This window comes from Patiria miniata, unplaced genomic scaffold (genome assembly GCF_015706575.1).
Source record: "Patiria miniata isolate m_02_andy unplaced genomic scaffold, ASM1570657v1 HiC_scaffold_1, whole genome shotgun sequence".
Lineage (NCBI taxonomy): Eukaryota > Metazoa > Echinodermata > Asteroidea > Valvatida > Asterinidae > Patiria > Patiria miniata.
The window spans coordinates 4,062,640-4,082,641 of NW_024037047.1; the positions used below are offsets into that span (position 1 = coordinate 4,062,640).

General features: G+C 38.3%; 1 protein-coding gene across 1 annotated transcript; it reads left to right on the forward strand.

Annotated features, from left to right (window-relative positions):
* Positions 1-8,178: 8,178 nt before the first annotated feature.
* Positions 8,179-18,019, forward strand: LOC119728729. Its single transcript, XM_038201120.1, has 6 exons — positions 8,179-8,269; positions 14,354-14,680; positions 15,858-16,190; positions 16,871-17,221; positions 17,491-17,577; positions 17,850-18,019. The coding sequence occupies exons 1-6, from the start codon at positions 8,179-8,181 to the stop codon at positions 18,017-18,019; spliced, it is 1,359 nt and encodes a 452-aa protein (XP_038057048.1).
* Positions 18,020-20,002: the final 1,983 nt, after the last annotated feature.

A 20,002-nucleotide genomic window follows, 5' to 3' on the forward strand; every position in this document is an offset into this window, starting at 1 on the left:
GTTGCACCTTGCTTCTTCGCAATATGAACCATGTACCTTCGCATTGTGAACGTTTGACCTTGCATCTTGTTAATATCATTGTTGAACAGTCCTCCTTCGCAATGTGAATCATGCATTCTAAAAAGTACGAGGTCCTTGTCAAGCCCTACAGTTAGACAACCAGTTATGATGGAGTTTCAATCTGACGGCTGTTTAATGTCACTTAACCTGGTTCTACCTTGTAGTGATTTTATCATGACTCAAGGCTCTCTCTTTTATTTCACTCATCTTTTATAATTCATGTTCAGGCTAACCATAACCCAAGGTTGGGCATACATGTAAAAACATACATCCTGAAGCAAATTTGTCATTGTTTCAAATAACCCGATCTAATCATTTCAACCGTTTATTATACACAAATTTATACCGGTTCGCTTTCTGAATGTTATGATTTCTTTCTTCCTGTACTTTCATCTTTGCCATATCCCAATAATTTTTGACTCGCCAACAGGGCTCCTTACCAAATAGTATGAGGATCCCCGCTGTTTGACGAGCATTTGGTTTTCGGGCTACTGCTAAGTCGAACCCTACATACCCCCCCCCCCCCTCCCTTTCCCCGGATATCCGCGCCTGACCGCAACATGAAGAATATTCGCAATTGGCTGACGACCAGTCATGTATGCATGAACTCCAAACAACTTCGAATAGGGTGCCCCGGCAACACGTGATTCGCACTCAACGCAACGGTGCGGTCGTGATGCGGCGCTCTCTCGCGGTGGCGGGTTATCGCTGCAGTGGGTAATTGCGCATTCAACCATAAAAACGTCTAGCCCCTAGACAAGCTCGAGTATGCTGAAGGTGTATGCACTGAATAAACAATTAAATAATTGACCGAAGCCACCCGTGCCCCGCGCGCTATCGCTTTTACAATGATTGACGGAAATGGGACCGTTGGTGAAATCCCCGATATTTCCCCGAAGTAATAAATACCAATGTATGCCCTTACTATTGTTGTCATGCCTTATAAGACGTGGATATTATTTCGTAACGGTACCACCGCATATAAATGATGTTCCTTTCAATTACATCTTAAGATCATACTCTTATACTAATTAAATACGCAGATCTCGACGGAAATCTCCCGTAACTATGATTAAAAACAAAAAAAATCTGAATAGGGCTTGAAGGATGTAAAGTATTATGATAAAAACCTTCTTAACGTGATCACAGAACACTGTTTTGCATTATTGTAATTGGCAGAGAGTATACCGTCAAGAAGTTAATTAGTCTCATGAATTGAACACATCTTTTCTAGTGAAACAGCGCTCATTAGCCTGAACATGAATTATAAAAGATATGTGACATAAATCAGAGAGCCTTGATTCATGACAAAAATCACTACAAGGTAGAACCAGGTTAAGTGACATGAAACAGCTGTTGAAACTCCATCATAACTGGTTGTTTAACTGTAGGGCTTGACAAGGACTTCGTACTTTTTATAATGCATGATTCACATTGCGAAGGAGGACGGTTCAACAATGATATTAACAAGATACAAGGTCAAACGTTCACAATGCGAAGGTACATGGTTCATTTTGCGAAGAAGCAAGGTGCAACGTTGACATCAAGCATGATCAATGGTGTACATTGACAAGATCGAACGTGAGCATTAACAATTTGGAACATTCGCATTAAGAAGGAACAACTTCCACATTGAAATATTAAGCTACGTGCAACGTGCATATTGCGAAGGTACAACGTCAATATTAAGAAGTTACAAGGTTCATATTAAAAAGGTCAATATTAAAATGTCGTTCCAGGGCCACCGTACATTTTAATTTGATGAGGACAGTGTACATGTACATTTAAGAATAGTGATCAATAATTATTAACAGCACTTTTGAAGAAGTAAATCCTTAAACGACTCCAAAATGTTTTAATATAAAATACTAAATGGCAGTCATTATAATTGTATATTTCCATTATCGTAATTCCAAAATTTAAACAATCAGTCCTGTAATTGGCCGGTTTTTTTCTGCTGTGTGGATAATAAATAAATAAAATAAGTCATAGCTTATAAGTGATTACAATCACAAACCACGACTAAAAACCAAAACGAAATCTACACAAAAGGTAGAATGAGAGGAATTATTATAAAAATTACAAACGATAGCAGCGCAGCTAAATAAATGAAAGAAACCCTCAATATGATATTGACAGTAAGCTTCAGACGCTGCGGGGGGGGGGGAGTTTAAATCCTCAAAGAGACATGTGGTGAAAGGGTGTGTTAATTATGGCAGAAAATTAAAAGAACCTGTTTCGTTACTAAAACTCAACGAACATGTACATTTCAAAACGTTGACAGAATTTATAGAATTGACATATTCATGTCGTATTCATCGCCGGGGATGCACCTTCTTCCTTTGATCATCCTTGTCTTTCTTACTGGTGAAGACGTACTTGCATCCGGCTCCACACCTTCCTAGATCCTTTTCCTTGAAAACGGGCATGTGTTCACAAGGCAAGTCCCTAGGAAGATGCAGAGCCTCTATGTAAAACAGCAAGGGGTCGAACATTGATAAAGATTGCAATTTACTTCGTCCTACTAGTAATTATTATCGGCCAAAATTTGGTGTATGTAAACGTGTTATTTGTAAATAATGTCAAACTGCTCCGCTTTTAAAAATCTATGTAAATAGTTCATGCGATTATTGCCATTCTTCTGCCTTGATTTCTATAGATGTACATATTATAATAGGATGCACGGCAACAATGTAAATACTCGACCTAATGTATATGAAGCAAATGCCATTGCATGACAATTTTTTTAACAACTAGTTTTGGTTTGTTACAACATTTGTATATATCCAGCACGATTTGGGGCAAAGAAGTACCCCAGTATCCCTATATCCTATACATACAAGCTATGCAGATTGATGACACATTGATGACTAAGGTTTATGACTTTATTTTTTTGTGCGTATATTTCTGTTTGTAAATTGCATAGTTTATATATACATATATATATTGGCTGGGGTTCGGGAGAGCACATCTTTTGATGACAGTTAACTTTTGCTCTTCCCTGGGCAGCCCCTGGTAATGAGATATGTTTACTTCTTTGTTGTCCAAAGATTTAAAATAAAATGAAAATAAAAAGTATGTTTTCATTCAACTTTTTTTCTAATGAAAATAGGCTATTTAATAAAACATCGGGATGTGTAGCTCTATTTTCATCAATTGCATTTTCGAATCTTTAAAATATCTTTCTGTAAAAATTTAATTTACGATCGTGTAGTAAGTGGAAGTTGGACTTAGCCTTTTCTGCCAGACATAGATTGACAGAAAATTATGCAAAACAAAGTTAGGCTAATTCAAGTCATATTTAAGGAAATACCAATCTCCATAATGTTGTTATGTTTGATTAAGTATTCAATAACAAGAATTGTTACTGGGACTGTTTTATTACCAATATTTCAGGACAAAAGCTGTTATTTGACCTTTCCGCTTCCTTATTAGTGGAAAAACTTGTAATTTATGTTACATTTTGCAATCGTTTGGCACACATGAATGTAAACTAATATACCGTAGATCTTAACAATAACTTTTACAGTGTAAGTAGTCAAGTTGATTTTAAGCACCATCAGAACAAGCAATGTACAACCAATGGAGTTCACTTTGAGTCATTTGTGAAGGCAGTCATGCAGTTTCCCAGACTGAAACTATACACTGGTGATTAACTCATAACTACATACATTATTAACCCCTCGATCCGTTTACCGAGTGAATACCTGTGAAAAAAAATCCCCTGTTCAAGAGACCAATAATAATAATTGATTGTTTCAAACCGACAGTTCCTATCGTTTGCATAGATAATGGAGGAATGTTGCATTATCCTGACGCCACTTGTTTTCATCATATTTTACTCAATGTTGAGAAGACATGAATCTGGGACTGAGAAACATTTCCAATTTTGTCAGAAAATTCTTTGAAAATGCACTCGGCTCAAAGACTTCGTACACAACCGAAGAAGTAGCGTCTGACTACTGCATTCTTTCTGTAACGTTTGCCGGATGAGTTCATAGCGCCCTCTCTGTGTTGTCTTAGTTTGAACTATTGAACCCGGAAATCGTCTGCAGCAATCGTCCAATTAAATGCCTAAACGGTGTTGTGCGTGAAGTGCGAATCTAACTATCCATGTACGGATGTAGGCTTGTAGGCATACACGAGCTTAGGTGATAGTGATATACATGTACATAGCTACATGCATGGTTGAATGGAAATGAATTATGTTTACTAGTTTGGTCCTGTGGTTTGGTTTTATCAGTAATTTCTGCTCAGTACTTTGGAATGACTCGTTCTATCGCTGATGGCCATTTGACAAGGAAACGTACGAAAATGAGTACTCTTCAGTCATGTCAGTTTATCAATATTGTTGTTACTGCTGCCATGGTCTCAGGTGGGAAAAACATGTCCTTGTTTTATTAAACTTAATTCACAGCTTATAATGGAATTGACATAGGCCTAGGCCCTCTACCGATGTATTCAGTGTCGGCCTATGTACCCGAAGTATCTTAAAACGTGCACTCACGAATTTGGGATTTCCCAAATTCCTTGTTGTGTGTCACTATAGTATATACAAATAATGGAAACGACATTAAAAAAAAAATATCGAGACAATATAAAATCGCGACAGTTGACGGTTGGCAGGAAGGGCTTCCTTTGATCATAAAACAACCTTTCTTTGATCAAAGAGCACACGCAATGTAAATTGTGTGATGCTTTCCTTGAAAATGCACCAAGTTGTTAATTAAGTCAATTTGAGCGAAGACAATTATTCTCCAAAATTTTCGAAGGCAAAGATTTTTTTTTAAATACTGCTCATCGACCGCTGGAATTCAATTGCACGTGTTTTTTTTCAGCGAACACTCAGCGAATGAGCTCGAATAATCCTTTATGACAAGTGAGTGCTGATGTATAATGAGCACTTCATTTTCAAATGAAATTTAGTGAGCTGTTCAAGTACTAATTTTAATAAGAAGGTCATCCCAGATAGTATTAGTAATGTAACACATCTTTTTTTTTAGGGGGGGGGGGGGTGCCAAGTAACAAGTAGTTTTGTTTGGCGCACAAGCCGCACATGGCTTAGAAAACAATTTACTTTTTACAGTGCAGATAGCTCGTGTAATTATGATGTGGGAAGTACTACGCGAAAAAATGGACCTCATTAAAAACTGTCTTTATTCTTCATCTCAAATAAAACATGAAACAATAAACTTACTTGCCTGTTAAATGAAGGAAGAAAGGAAAACTCTAATCTGCAATTTCGCAAGTTAAGGGTTGGTTTTCAAATGGCTTTATTTTGTTTCAATAATTATTTTTGATGTTCAGCAATTGTCAATGAACACCTGTAATTGTAAATAAACTTTTGTAACCAAAAAAAAAGGTTTATGTAATTATTATTAAGTACTTCAATTAAGCTTACCTATCAACATATAATTTTTCTCCTTCCTTAACGTACATTGATGTATATTTATGGATTTGGAGGATAATTTTCCTCATTCATCTAGCTGTTATGAAGTGTGGCTTTTGTGGTGCTCGTCCTTGAACTACCTGTTTTTTCTGAGAAACAGGGTGGGAATTGAACCCACATCTCCACATTGACACACTCACCCAGTGAGAAACTGAACATCAAGACAATGGCATATCAAACTGTACATTTGTCAGCAACGTGACAACAGATCGACTCAGCTTATTTTACGTTTGAAATGTCCCCTCGTTTAACATGTAGGTCATACAGGTCGTGTAGTAAAAAAGAGTCAAGAGATCCAGTCTGTGTGCATACCCACCAAGTACATGTGCATATGTAACCCCCTTCATGATTTAGTGGTCAATTAAGAAAAATGCCTACCTTTATGGGAAGTTGAAAATGCTCGGAACAGCATGGTGTCTCAGGCGGACTGTTTGCCTTGACCTATCGAAATCGCCTTCCACAACCTGTGTGCAGTTTCATTCATTCAATCATTTATCCATTTCGCAGACAGGTATTTGGTGACTATTTCATTAGTGTCACATGCAGACTAGCAGTATTCAACCTTTACAGTCATTGTCAATCGTTATTTAATAGACCTACAGGCCACAATTGTAATTGTGAACAATAATGAGAAATACCTTCCCTTTCACAGTCTCCCTTGAACGCTTTTTTTTGCATGACATTTTTTTTGGAATTTACTTTTAGGAAATACAAGTAAATATTTTCACCTTTTAACTATTTAAAGATTCGTTTGCAAATGAATAGCCAAAAGACACTTTTCTTTTTCATCGCACTATTTTGACGGTATTTGTAGACTTTGTAATTACATTTTGAATGACGTTTACACATACAACATAGTAAAATACGTACAAGGATGATGATACTGTAAATTCAAATGAAGTTTATGAAAAAGCTCCACCGCCGGGTAATTCCAGTGTCGCGGGAACGTGCCACACACTATTTCTGGTTCATCTAAGCCGAGTAAGTTTCTTTTCGACTTTGGCTTTTAGCAATGGGACCAAATTAATATGTAGAATATTGAATAGTTTTCACTGCAGTCTGTTTCACTCTGTTGCAACAGTAAGGTAGTTATTGATGTATCTACAAGTATTTGTTGCACATGAAATATCATATATCGCCTTTTCCCCCTTTGATGGAGGCGTGGGTCAAAGTAGGAAGAGCCTTCTACTTAAACGTTTCACTTCCGCGTTTGTATAAAAATGTATAATGTAAACGCGAAAATATATATTTTGCACTTATACATAAACCTTTTTTTCCCACATATCAGCCAGTAAGATGTTCGCGTTATAAACAGGCTACTTTGTAATGAGAATTAATATTTTGAATATTGAATAATTTGTACAGTGCTAATTTGTAATCTTTTGTTTCAAGACATGGATTTATTGACGCATCTGAAAATATTTGTGATGATATTCAGTAGCATTATTAATTCAGTGCAATTTTTAATTGTCACCTTCATTTATCGACTGAATCAATTGTGTGTGTGTATTAAATACGTATCAATGGATTTTAATATATACAATATTGAACGATTTACATTGCACTGTATTGTGAAAACGTCAGGTACTGATGTGTCTAAAATCATGAGTATTGCAGCTGCAAACAAGTAGTAGCTATGCCCATTCAACATGTGCAGTTTTATTCACTACGTTCACGTGCAGACTGGCTGTTGACGTATTGGTGACATGTAAACTAGCAGCATCCAACCTGGTCGGTAATCGTTTTTTGTTAGACCTACATACGCGTGTTTCATCCATACATGAAAGGAAAATGAGAAATACCTGTCACAATCTCCGTAGAATGCTGCACCCGCTATTGAATCGTGCTTAGACATCTGCAATTGTGCTGATACAGTATTGTGGAACAGTCTGAGAAAATCGGTCATCAGGTAATCATTCCCTGACGTACAAGTACGTACTTCCGTGACCTTGCAGATCACCGCAAATTTCAGTCACAACCAGTGATGTGGTGCAGGGCGCCATTTTCCGTAGTCCAACAGTGCAAACAGACTCGACTTAGTTATTAATAGGCCTAGAATACAAACGTCACGTGATGTTTGGATTGAGATGCAGGGTTCAATGGGTTGAAGGCCTGCGAGTTGCCGCCTTAAAAGCAACCGTGTTTTTTTGTTGGTGCAGTTTTGAACGGTAATAATTATTGAACAATATTATTTTAATAAAATCGTATTTTGCACGATTTGATGGTTTAACATAATGTGGTGTGTTTCTTTTTATGTCGATGAATGGTCGATTACAGACCTTACATGATATAGTGAACTTTTTTGCATGAAAAATGTAATCATTATCCAGAGCAATTTGGAATACCTCTGTTCCCTGATGATGCTGGGGGAATACAAATCAAAGTTAATAGTAGGAAATATATAACGATCAGTGTCATCTGCATGACCTTTGTTTCATTTCCATGCTTGACGGTTGATGTTAATACATGTAACATAGTAATTTTGAAATACATGTCAGCGGCACTCGGTGGTCTGGTTCCCAGACCAAAATATTCCGACTAATCCTGATTCATCGGGATTAGTCAGAATCTTTTGGCTGGGAACCAGACTATGCACTCGGCTGCACTGCAAATTACGTGGGAAATTCAAATTGAAATTCTTTAAAATGGATCTTAATTTTCCAATTGTAATGGTTGCATTGTTCGTTTTTGAAACATGTGCCTCCTTACATTACTTAGAAGACGAACATCCAATTGGTGCAAGTAGATTTACGAGAACAGGTAAGTACGGGACTGAGATAATCATTCATTTTATATACATGTATACAACAATCGATATAGGCTTAGGCTTGTAACGGTTGGATCTCAATACTATTGCCATGGTTCGTCTTCAAACTGGTTAGCTTGTGTGGCGGTTAGTTAATCAATTTTGTTGTAGGTTGCAGATTAGGCATGCATATCAGGGTATAAATTTGGACAAACATATGCAAGCTTTCAATGTGGATCCCAAAGCTCTTGCCTTCTTGTTCATTATTGAGGATTCGACACAATATTATTCAAACATGATTTCAACGAATTTCCCGTTACAATGTTCCATTCTTTATTACAAGGTAGGCTAATAATTGGTACAAAGCCAAACTATCCTGCGCTCACCAAATTTATGTACTGAAAAAATTGTATAGTATGTTGGTTGCTCAGTGAAAAAAAAGAGAAGTCAAGCTTTATATTAAAGCTGGTCCAATGGCTAAAAACATTAAGAACCATTGTTGATTCAGTTAAGGAGAATGAACTTCGGGCTAAAGAGGAATAGAATTATCACAGTTTATTCGCATATATCGTCGCTTTGCTCACGAAGTGACAAAAACCTCCAAAATCGATAATTATTCGATTTTGAGTTTTACTAGCCATTTTATTATAGTTGTCTCAAGGAACAATTTGACCAAGTTTCAAGGCAAAATATTGTTTACTTTCTTAATTATTGTAAACAAACAATTAACAAAAAGCCTGAAATCGGTGATTTTCATTTTCACAAAGTGTAAAAAAGTGTAAAATGTTCTCACGAAGTGACAAAAAGTCACCTCGTGAGCAGGGCCAGAAATTATACAATGGTCTATTCGCGGCAGGATGGAAGCATACACGCGCGGGCGAACGATGTTGAAAAAGAACAGACGCGCGCGCGCTCAACTGTCGTGACGCGCAAAAGTAACAAGTTTGTTGCGTCGAAAAAAAGATTCATGATCCCACGAAGTGACAAAAACTGTGTACAAAGTAATTGGCAAAATATGGGAGCCAAAGTTCTGAAGTTCTCACGAAGTGCAAAAAAGTTTTATTAATGAATTACTGTTTAATTACGAACTATTTTTAACAAACAACTATGAACTAACAAAGAGCAAATCATATCCTATCGGACAATGTAAAAATTTCCGAATTCTGTTACTGCAAAATGGTCGAAAATGTCCTTTGAAAAAATGAATAACTTCAAATGCGATTATCTCAGAATGAACTTTTGTCAAATTTTGAGGTTTTTGTCACTTCGTGAGCAAAGCGACGATATGTACAATGTTTAGTTTGCTAGAATATACATAAAAAACGACAGTCAATTCGTACGTAATTCTGCGAAATGGACAGTTTGTTAGTTCATTATTACTTATCTAATTACTTAGTATTACAAATTCAGCATTTTAGTGTTTTGGGCAATATAACTAGTTATGTGTAGCATTGTTAGACCCTGGAAGAGCTTAACAATATTGTTTTCTATCAAAGGTTTAACGACATGTGTCAAAATGTATCATGACATGTTATTGACATTTATGGCCATCTATTAAACCTCAAGATTATGGTCGAATGTGCCAGAAGATCATGGTGCTACTCAATGAGAATTTATTTCCTGTTAAAGGGAAAATACAACATTTGCAAACATCAAACAATAAAACTAACAAATCATTTTGAAATACCTTGCTGGACTGTTAGTGAATGACAGTGTAAAGCATCCTGTAAAATCATGGCACCTGGTATACTGTCATTTTCAAGAAAAGTGGTATTTTTGTATCAATTTCCAACGCTGATCGGCCGATCAGCGTTGGAAAAAACTGGCTTTTTTTTTTTAAATACTGGCCCCAATTGACCATCGCACTTGTTTGCAATCAATTACACACCTATGAACGGGTACAAGCCAGCTAGACTGGTTCCCTGACCTTACAATTCCCCAATGTATGTAAACTGCTCTGTTTCTTCTTAATAGGAGTCAGGGAACCAGACTACAGGAAAATGATTGTTTTTCTTGGTTTTTATAGCATTTTTGAACCCAAAACCTCAAAAAAGTCAGTGTAACTATATTTGTTATATATTTCCAACCCCCCAATTCCATCCATTTCTGAAAATTACAGCAATAGCAAATGATGTATATTTCCTTTAATAATGAGAACATTTCTCTATCAAGAAAAATTACAATTGAAAAGAAGTATTGCATTTTTATCAAATGAAGTCCATAGTATATCTTCACACAAGAATTATATACATACACAATTTACGATAGAAAAATGGGAAGAAAATTAATTGAAAAATGGTGTGTGTACTCACCGACTATAGACTGACTAACGTTCGTGTGAGAAGGAAAATATAGCGTCAACTAAATAATAGTCGGGATAAAACACCAGCAAGGCTCTGTGGCGTTAAGCCCTGTTCATACTTCACGCGAAAGCGAAAGCGAAGCGAAATTCGTGACGTCAACAATACATTCGAAGCGCGTCCACCATTGTTGACGACATGAATTTCGCTTCGCACAAGCTTTCGCGTGAAGTATGAACCGGGCTTTATCGTTAGCAAAATACGCCTCATACCACAAGTATGAGGCGTATTTTGCTAATGATAACGCCACAAAGCAGAATAAAAATTGAAGGTGTGGTTTGCTGGATCAAGAGCAAGAGTGTGAGCGCCCACATACGTTTCATCCAACTTTACACTGCGCATGTGCTACTCCTAGGGTTATTTGCACACGTATTAAGGGCTGCCGATTTGACACCGATGGTGTGACTCAAAAAGATATCTTTGCATTTTATTGTTAAATACACCACTTAATTAGGCAGCCGTTGTTATTTTATTACTATTTAGTTTAATCACTGTTTATTTCTCAAAAAAAAGTTTAAAGACGTTTTCTGAGAGTGTAGAAACAGTGATTTCATGAAACAACCGTTTTTTTCTCAGATGTCGTTAGTTTATATTTAGGACCAATTTTTGACAAGAATATAGTTTCAAAGGTTTAACATTCATACTTGTAAATAACGGTAGAGGAGAATATAAAGTAGTCAGACTTGTGAACAAGTTTTCGCTAGATTTTTTGATTGACTGCGTTGGAATATTGTTTTAAAAAATCCACTTTTTTTCGTCGGAATTGATTAGTTTTGTGTAAAATTTCGACATAATATCACTTAAAAATAGCACTTAATGCTTCAATCAATTCTCATCGTATTCAAAAATACGGCTTCATAAAATCAAACTAACATGTTTGTTGGAGAAAAAAGGCTGGTCGCAATTGGCATAACGGGATGATCCTATGCAATAACACTACTTAGCTCACAAGCGAGAGTGAGTTAGTAAATCAGAGTTGTACATGAGAGAATAGGAGGCTGTCCCCTGGGACTAGTATAACCTGTACTTGAAGTTTCAGAAATCCTATACTAAATTACCTTCAGTCATTGTAAACATCAGTAAGCTAAGTAAATGAGAACACCGATATATGTATCAAATTAATATAGTACCTTGTGTCTTTTTAATTTAAATTTCATTTAATATTACAGCAGCATTCAACCTGGTCGGAAATCGTTATTTGTTAGACCTACAGGGATATTTAACAGTTGTTGACTGATGTGATGTGTGATATGACGGTTTGAACACCCGAGGGACGCATAGCGCCTGAGGCGAAGCCGAGGGTGCTATGCGTCCCCGAGGGTGTTCAAAACGTCATATGTTTTGACATACCTCTGTCTTGATGATGTGTTTTACTTGTTTTTCTAAGGGAAATTAAGGGTGGCAAACTGAAGGAATCTTTGAAAACTTTTCTTTCAACATATATAGATGTAGGGACATTAAAACAAGCTTAAGTTCAGGGAAATTTGGGGTAAAGGTTTTACAAGTTTAATAAAAAAAACAAATCTTATCCCCTGGCATATTTTATAGTGGTAGGGACAATGAATAAAAACCTGTTCAATCCCCCGATGCTTTTTAAGGTGTCGGCTTATTCCGTAACGGATTCCACTTAGGCCATTTCTGCGGTATGATGTCCCATTCTTCTTGTTAACGTTTCCAAAAAAGTCTTCAAGAAGACTGTCCAGTTCTTTCACAGGAAGTGTCTCGAAAGGAGTGTCCTTGCCCGTTTCTTCGCAGAATTCTCGTACAACGCGGACTGCGTAGTCGGTACAACGTTTGGTGTTCGATGAGTCTTGTTCAAAAGCTAAATCTTTTATTTGTTGTTTGGAGCGGCTCAAAAACCTTTTTTGGGGCGGAGAATCTGTGCCTCCGGGCTCAGCTGACATGTTGAGGCTGATGAGGATCGTATATGAAAAAACTAACTGTGTCAGCTCTGCATTTCCGAAGTTCTGAAGGCCTAGGCACCGTTACTAGAGTCAGTCAAAACGTAAACATAATCTTAATGCCGCTCGTCGCTGGCCGCCAAATTAAAGTAAATAGCGTCTGCAAATGCACTGCTCCCTCACTGCTATACATGTACATTATATTGTGGAACGTGAAAGTACTGCGGGGTACCAGTGAGTACAAGTATAGTCTGGTTTAAACGCGGTCTGCGCATAATGGTCTGGACTGTGGGGCGGGGACTAGTCTACATGCATGTGATATCACAATGTGATATACAACGGGAGTGTGCCATGCATATTTATCGCCCGGTCAGGTGATCGTCCTGGGCCAATGAAAATACAGTATAAAGACAGAGGTATGACAAGCGTGTTTCATGCATACACCAAAACAAAATGAGAAATACCTGTAGCAAACTCTGTAGAATGCAGCACCCGCTATTGAATCGTGCGTAGGCATCCGTACCGTGATAAAGTATAGTAGAAGCGTCTGAGAAAATCGATCATCAGGTAATCATTCCCTGACGTACAGTACGTACTTCCGTGACCTTGCAGATCACCGCAAATTTCAGTCAAAACCAGTGATGTGGCGCAGTTATAATAGACGCCGTTTTCCGTAGCCAACAATATGCAAACAGACTTCGTTATTGATATAAACGTCACATGATGTCTGGATTGAGATGTAGGGTTCAATGGGCTGAGTGCCTGCGATTTGCCGCTTAGTCTATTTACAATAGAAACACTGGGAAGAACATTAATTGAAAAATGGTGTGTACTCACCGACTATACTGACTAACGTTCGTGCAAGAAGGAAAATCTAGCGACAACTAAATATTAGTCGAGATAAAACACAAGCAAGTATGAGGCGTATTTTCCTAATGATAACGCCACAAAGCAGAATAAAAATTGAAGGTGTGGTTTGCAAGTGTATGAGCGCCCACATACGTTTAATCAGCCGACTTTACACTGCGCATGTGCTACTCCTAGGGTTATTTGCACACGTATTAAGGGGCTGCCGATTTGACACCGATGATGTGACTCAAAAAAGATATCTTTGCATTTTATTGTCAAAGAGACCACTTAACTAGGGAGCCGTTGTTTTGTATTACTATTTAGTTCAAGTACTGTATAATTCTCGAAGGAATGTTTAAATATATTCTCTGAGAGTATAGAAACAGTGATTTCATAAAACAACCGTCTTTTCTCAGATGTCTTTAGTTTACATTGAGGACCATTTTTTGGACAAGAACATTCTTTCAGAGGTTCAAAATTCATACTTATAAATAACGGTAGAGGGGATTATCAAGTAGTCAGATTTTTTTATTTATCTTTTAATTGACCGTGTTTGAATATTTTCCAAAAAATCAACATTTTCGTCGGAATTGATTTGTTTTGTGTAAAATGTCGACATAAATCACATAAAATAGCGCTATATGATTCAATTATTTATCACCGATATTCAAAAATATGGCTTCATAAAACCAAACGTACCTGTCTGTAAGGAACAAAATACAACGACTGGTGTCAATAAGCACAATGGGGTAATCTTATGTAATAGCACTGCTTAGCTCACAATTGTGAGTGAGTGTTGTACATCTAGGAATAGGAGGCTGGCCCTTGGGACTAGTAATAAACTGTAGTTGGAGTTTTAGGCTTCCTCTATTAAACTCCCTTAGGTCATTGGCAACATCAGTAAGCTAAGTAACTGGGAACACCGATGTTACTTTAGAATCAGATTAATATAGTACGTGATGTCTTTAAACTTCGATTTATATTGCAGCTCGAAATGTCAAATTACCGACTTACCTCTCACCGAACGAAGTCGTTCTTCCCAGAGGTCATACTCAGCACATCCGGTGTCCCAGCTACATCAAGGGTGAACGAGTGAGCCTGGTGTTCTGGTTCAAAGGGGAACAACTCCTAGCCCGCTACACCCATCCCAAAGTTGGCAGTAGTTATGCTTGGAGTGATCGTTATCGGATGTCCTACTCGCATGATTTGGTTATAAGTCACTTCGACTTACAAGATCAGGGGGAATATGTCTGCAGTGTTGTCCCCAGCGCTACTGGGTTACAGAGGAGGCAGTTGGTTTCCGTCACTGTTCTAAGTGAGTATATACTTTTATTGATTGAAGGCAAGTATAATGATTTGGGCCTGTATAGACGATGGGGCATTTGTTTACACATTGCATTTGGCTGTCACGTGATGCAAGCTTTAAACAAACGGGTTTCTTCGGCACTCCATGTTGATCTCTTGAATATGGAATTTTTTTCAAAGAGTGTTGACATATAAAATTCCTTGTCGGCAGTGGCGTAGCGTGGGGGGCACCCCCCCCCCCCATGAAACCTTGTCGCCCCCCTCCAAGTCGCCCCCACTGAGATTTTGAGTTTCTAAAAAAAATATATCATTGACCTACATGACGCCCTCCATGAAATGATCCAGCCCCCCAGGCCCCCCCCCCCCCCCCCCCCACTGAAAAATTCCTGGCTACGCCACTGCTTATCAGCATGACGTCACAGCTAAAGTACATGGTTTATACTACTACTATCACATTGTTTGTCCAAGTGCACTTTCCCAAATTATGCCAACGTATAAAACGAGTTCCTGTTTGCATTTGACCCATATTTTATATATACAATAATAATTAATAATCGTGCTTATATAGCGTTTTCCATCGTATCAACAATCTCATAGCGCTTTACAATTATTACCCCGTTCATCAGGTCATGATACCACGCGGCAGCCGATATCAGCGCTCAATCGGTCCTCAACCCTCACAAGTACCCATTTATACTCCTGGGTGGAGAGAGGGAATTGTAGTTAAGTGTCTTGCCCAAGGGCACAAACACCATGTTCCTGGCAGGGTTTGAGCCCACGCACCTTCGTACATGAATCAAACACCGTAACCACTGGATCATGGCATCCTACAAAGCTTAATTTCAAAGGAAAATAATCAGTTGCATTAAAATAGGGGCGGGTTTAATGTGAAAATAAAGCACTTGAAGCGCACACACCTCCAAAAAACTAAATAATGATAATAATAATTATAATATTAAGTATAATAATTTTAAAAAAATACACACCCGGATTTTCCCCCGCTTTAAATCTCAGCAGGAATAACTTGTCAGTATAATGTTTCAAAATATGACTTTAAGAAATCAAGGAACTTGCTTGGTTGCTTTGTTAATAAAACAAAATTACTGATGTCACAATCTCTTCTTACACGGAGCTCCTGTGGTTGGTTACTATTTTCCATTGTAAAACTATTCATTTTTTTCATTCAGCCGATGTCCCCAGCTTTAAAGAGGCCATGTATAATACAACAAGCGATGCCTACGTACAACGGAACAAAACTTATCACATTCAGTGTACAAGCTACAGGGAAGGGGAGTCCGTGAGTTTAGTCTTCTGGTTCAAAGGAGGCCAACTCATAACCCGATTCGCCAACCCAGCAGTTGGCACTAACTTTATTTCGAGTCGTCATTACTGGATGTCCAGTTCGCACGGGTTGGTCATAAACCGAGTTCAAGCGGCTGATGATGGAGACTACATGTGCGGTGTGGTGCCGACTGCAACAGGGGTGCAAAGGAAAGGATCAGTGCGAGTTACTGTGTTAGGTAAGGCATCTGCATGTATCACTTGCCATAACTGTCAATTAATTACACAATAACTTCTATGGTGGCTAACCTCTTCTCCAGGCTGTTGGATCCTGTTTGAATTCCACCCAATGACCAATACGAATTTGTCTGCCAGTGCCCACTTAATCACTCTTGCTTTCCTATGGACTAAAATCTCCACAGGTTTCAATATCTAAACTCTTTCATTCCCTAAAAATGCCCTTTCGCTATTTATGGAAAAAGGACATTGTCCTTGACGTTTCATGTTGGTGTCCCTTAGGCCAAAAAAAAGTCTCCAGTTTCTGGTATGCGCGCGCGTCGCCGTAGCCATGCGCGTCGGCAAAATGAAAACGTGGGTTTTTTTTTTCAATACAAGATGATGTCTCAAAACCGCCAAACTCACTGGTTTGACTGGAATCCTGCTGCTGCACAATTTTAACGTGTTTTTAGATGGGGCTATGATCGAGAATAAGCTTTATGTGGCCTCTCTGGACTCCCATATATTTGCACTAAGTTTAGTTCAAACTGTAACCTTTTATTGTTTTATCAGAATCACATGGAGTTAAGGCAAAACACATATTTTGCCGTGTACACAATTATGTACAGCCCACCCCTCCTCTACAAACGTAATATTGCGAACTTCCTATTGATACAGACTTATTCTTTTATATTTCCCACAGGTCCCAAATTTCCAATCGTGGACGATGCACTGTATGTAAATACTGGTCTCATTCTCGAAAGAGGGCAAGGACACGTGACGATGACCTGTCCCGCATTGCGCATGGACCAACAGGCTGCCACTGTCTACTGGTCCCTTGGCAACGAAGAGACCATGGATACCAGCATCATCGGTGTGAAGTTCTCCGATGGGGAGGCAATGGTATCGGATGACTACCGTGGCGATTACAACATCACAGATGGTGGCTCGTTGGTTTTGAACACATTAGACATGCCAACTAGTCGTTTCTGGTGCCATGTTTTTACGGATCAGCCGGGTCTGTTTTGTGCATATTATGACATCACCAAGACAGGTAATTCACATACAAACGGCACGTTCGTGCGCATGTTGATTGTAGCGCTCAAAGATGTTTGTTTGCGTGTATACTTCCATGTTTACGTTTCACCAATTAATTTTTGATTTTTTTTCGTGCTAAACTCTTCCATGTTTCTGTCAAAATGATATCCACCTGAACAAGGTCCTCTTCATGGGCATTTGATAGCCAGCTTATTCAGTCATTGTTGAATTGTGTTATAAAACATCAGACTCACTCTGTCTATTTTCAATCCATTTTATTGATAGTGCCTTGCTCAACAACGGAGAGTGCGACCAGTGGGAAGGTTGGCCGTAGTGACGAAATAATTCCTCAGGAAAGTGATATCTTCCAAGGTGAGATAGAACTAGAATATCACGAAAGAGTATGGCCATCTAGTCCCATTGATATAGTTAATCAAAGAAAGGCAAAGTTACAGAAGGCAAGCACAAGTATTTTGTTATGAACTCAACAGCAAGTCTATGGAACCTCCGTCAACCACTTGATGTTGTGGTGATACTATTGGTCGGGTCACGTTCCATCGGCTTTGTAGGATGATTATCCTGAAAGCGAATGGATACAACAGCATACCTTAAACCGCATTTTCATTTTCTTCCTTTCATTATAGGCAAGGCACCTTACGATTCCATAGCTCTATCGACAGCAAAGCTTCCGGATGGCCCGTATATCGTTCCTGTAGCGTGTCTACTCACTGTCTTAATCATGTTCATCTTGGTGAAGGGGGACATCAGAAATGAAGATGCGGAGAGTGGAATGCAAACCCAAGGTAACAAGTGAAACATCAATACATGTACATGAGGAAGGGGTTGTTGTAGCATGGTACTTCAACCGTCGAGTTATTGCTACCGTAGCTGATTTTGCAGATGTTGTGGTGGAATGTGCTATAAATACTGCATGCTTTTAACTAAACCCTTAGTTTGTACTCTTAAAAAGATTTCGGGGCAAACTTCTAACTCATGTCCCCTTCCCATGTCAGCTTGGACGTCATTCCGACAGGTAGCCGAAAGGCAAAACGAACAACTCAGCATCTTTCTAGTGTAAAACTTGCTAATAATTAACAGTAAAATGACAACACTCTTAAACCACCCATATTTCAAGAGATATAGTGCAGATTAGATGATGGTTTCCTGTGATTACAGCTAATTATCGTAAATAGTGGTTTCATGGTCCATACCCCTTCATCTTCAAGATGCGTACACCTCAAATCCTCAAAAAAGTTATTGTGTTTGTTGAAAAAGAACGAGGGGCTTTTCTACCGCCCTTCCTTTATCATCCTTCAAAAACGTTTTAAAGGAATAGTGACAAACGATTGGAAGACATGTTGCAATCAGTGTGACCTATGACTTGTGACATGACCTAGGCTATGTCATTTATCTATAGATGAATCCGAGGCCAATCAGAGTGCCAAGCCGAGAGAACCGACCTCAGTTGCCGCAAAATGGACAGAGAAGGGAGGTGTTGTAACTGTCACTATTCTTCCAGGTAATAATGATAACACACACATTTGATGGGTTATTCGTTGTGAAAAAAAGACAATTGACAAGTAAACTTTATTTACAATTCAATAACTTCACTTTCAATAGAATGAAACAAGACAAGGCAAGCCTAGTAAAGCTGGTCCCAAAGCGCACAGATTGCTCTTTAATGAATTCAGAATGGATGTCCATTTGAAGTCTTTACATGCATCTGGTCTATACAGTGGGCCGGATGTATCCCACTCATTCTGGTTTTACGGCATAATCCTATTACAATAGCACTGTCCGGTTAAACACCTGTTTGAATGAAAATATATATTGTCCCTTTATCAGGTATTGGACTATTATGTCCTATCCGCCCCTCCCTCTGTTTCAAGCCTCCATATTTTCTCCCATCAAAAATCAGAGAAATGTAACTAATGACATTCATGTCTGAAACTCAATTCCCAATACAGATGAACCTCATGGTTCCACAGACAATTCTTCAGCTGACAGAAGTGAGACTTGTACAGCCGTTCGGGACTTCGCAGCGTTTCTGCTGTCACTGTTCAACATGGTGAAAAATAAATTCTAAATAAAGGCATCATGAAAAGAGACTTAGGTGCTGTGAAATGACACGCATAACAATTATAAATCATCGTAGCATATAGAGCGCCCTCACTGATGACATGCTTTGTCCCACTGTATATATGCTTGTTTGACACTTTGCACTTTCATTGTCGGTAAATTGAAATCACAAAACAAGGGGCTGACTGACACCAATCAACACTTAATGCACTAAATAAATTTTTCATTTTAGTTCTAGAGGTTAATCTCAACCGAAACTCTGTGCATGTAGCCATGTACACCTGTTTCCGAAATACATATGCAATTTGTAAATAATTTCTAACTGCTTCATGAAAGATGAACCTTTTAAATTATGTAAATTGTTGATTTTTATTGTCATTCTGCAATATATTTTACATATACATGTTGTAAGAAAAGGCGCTGTAACAATGCGTATACTAAAGTTTAATAGTGTGTAGAAAGCGAATTACATTGCATTTTTATCTTTGTAAACAATTAACCTTTTTGAAACATGCAGTTAAAACGCCTGCAGATTTCACTCGTTGTAATGTGGTTGAATGATTCAGGTGGAACCATCTTGCCAATGGTGTCGATGAAGTTAACCGCTTGAGCAGAAAAATCAGTTTCCCCGATGCACGTGAGACATGTGCAAGTTGCGTGTCTTGCATTTCTTCAGCCTAGTCAGAGCTATGGAGCTGCTGTATCGTACAAATGCATA

Coding starts and splice junctions, on each gene's coding strand:
- LOC119728729 (XM_038201120.1), top strand. CDS start 8,179: ATGGTTGCATTGTTCGTTTTTGAAACATGTGCCTCCTTACATTACTTA. Junction 16,191..16,870: donor AGTGCGAGTTACTGTGTTAG/GTAAGGCATCTG, acceptor TATTTCCCACAG/GTCCCAAATTTCCAATCGTG. Junction 17,578..17,849: donor GGAAAGTGATATCTTCCAAG/GTGAGATAGAAC, acceptor CTTTCATTATAG/GCAAGGCACCTTACGATTCC.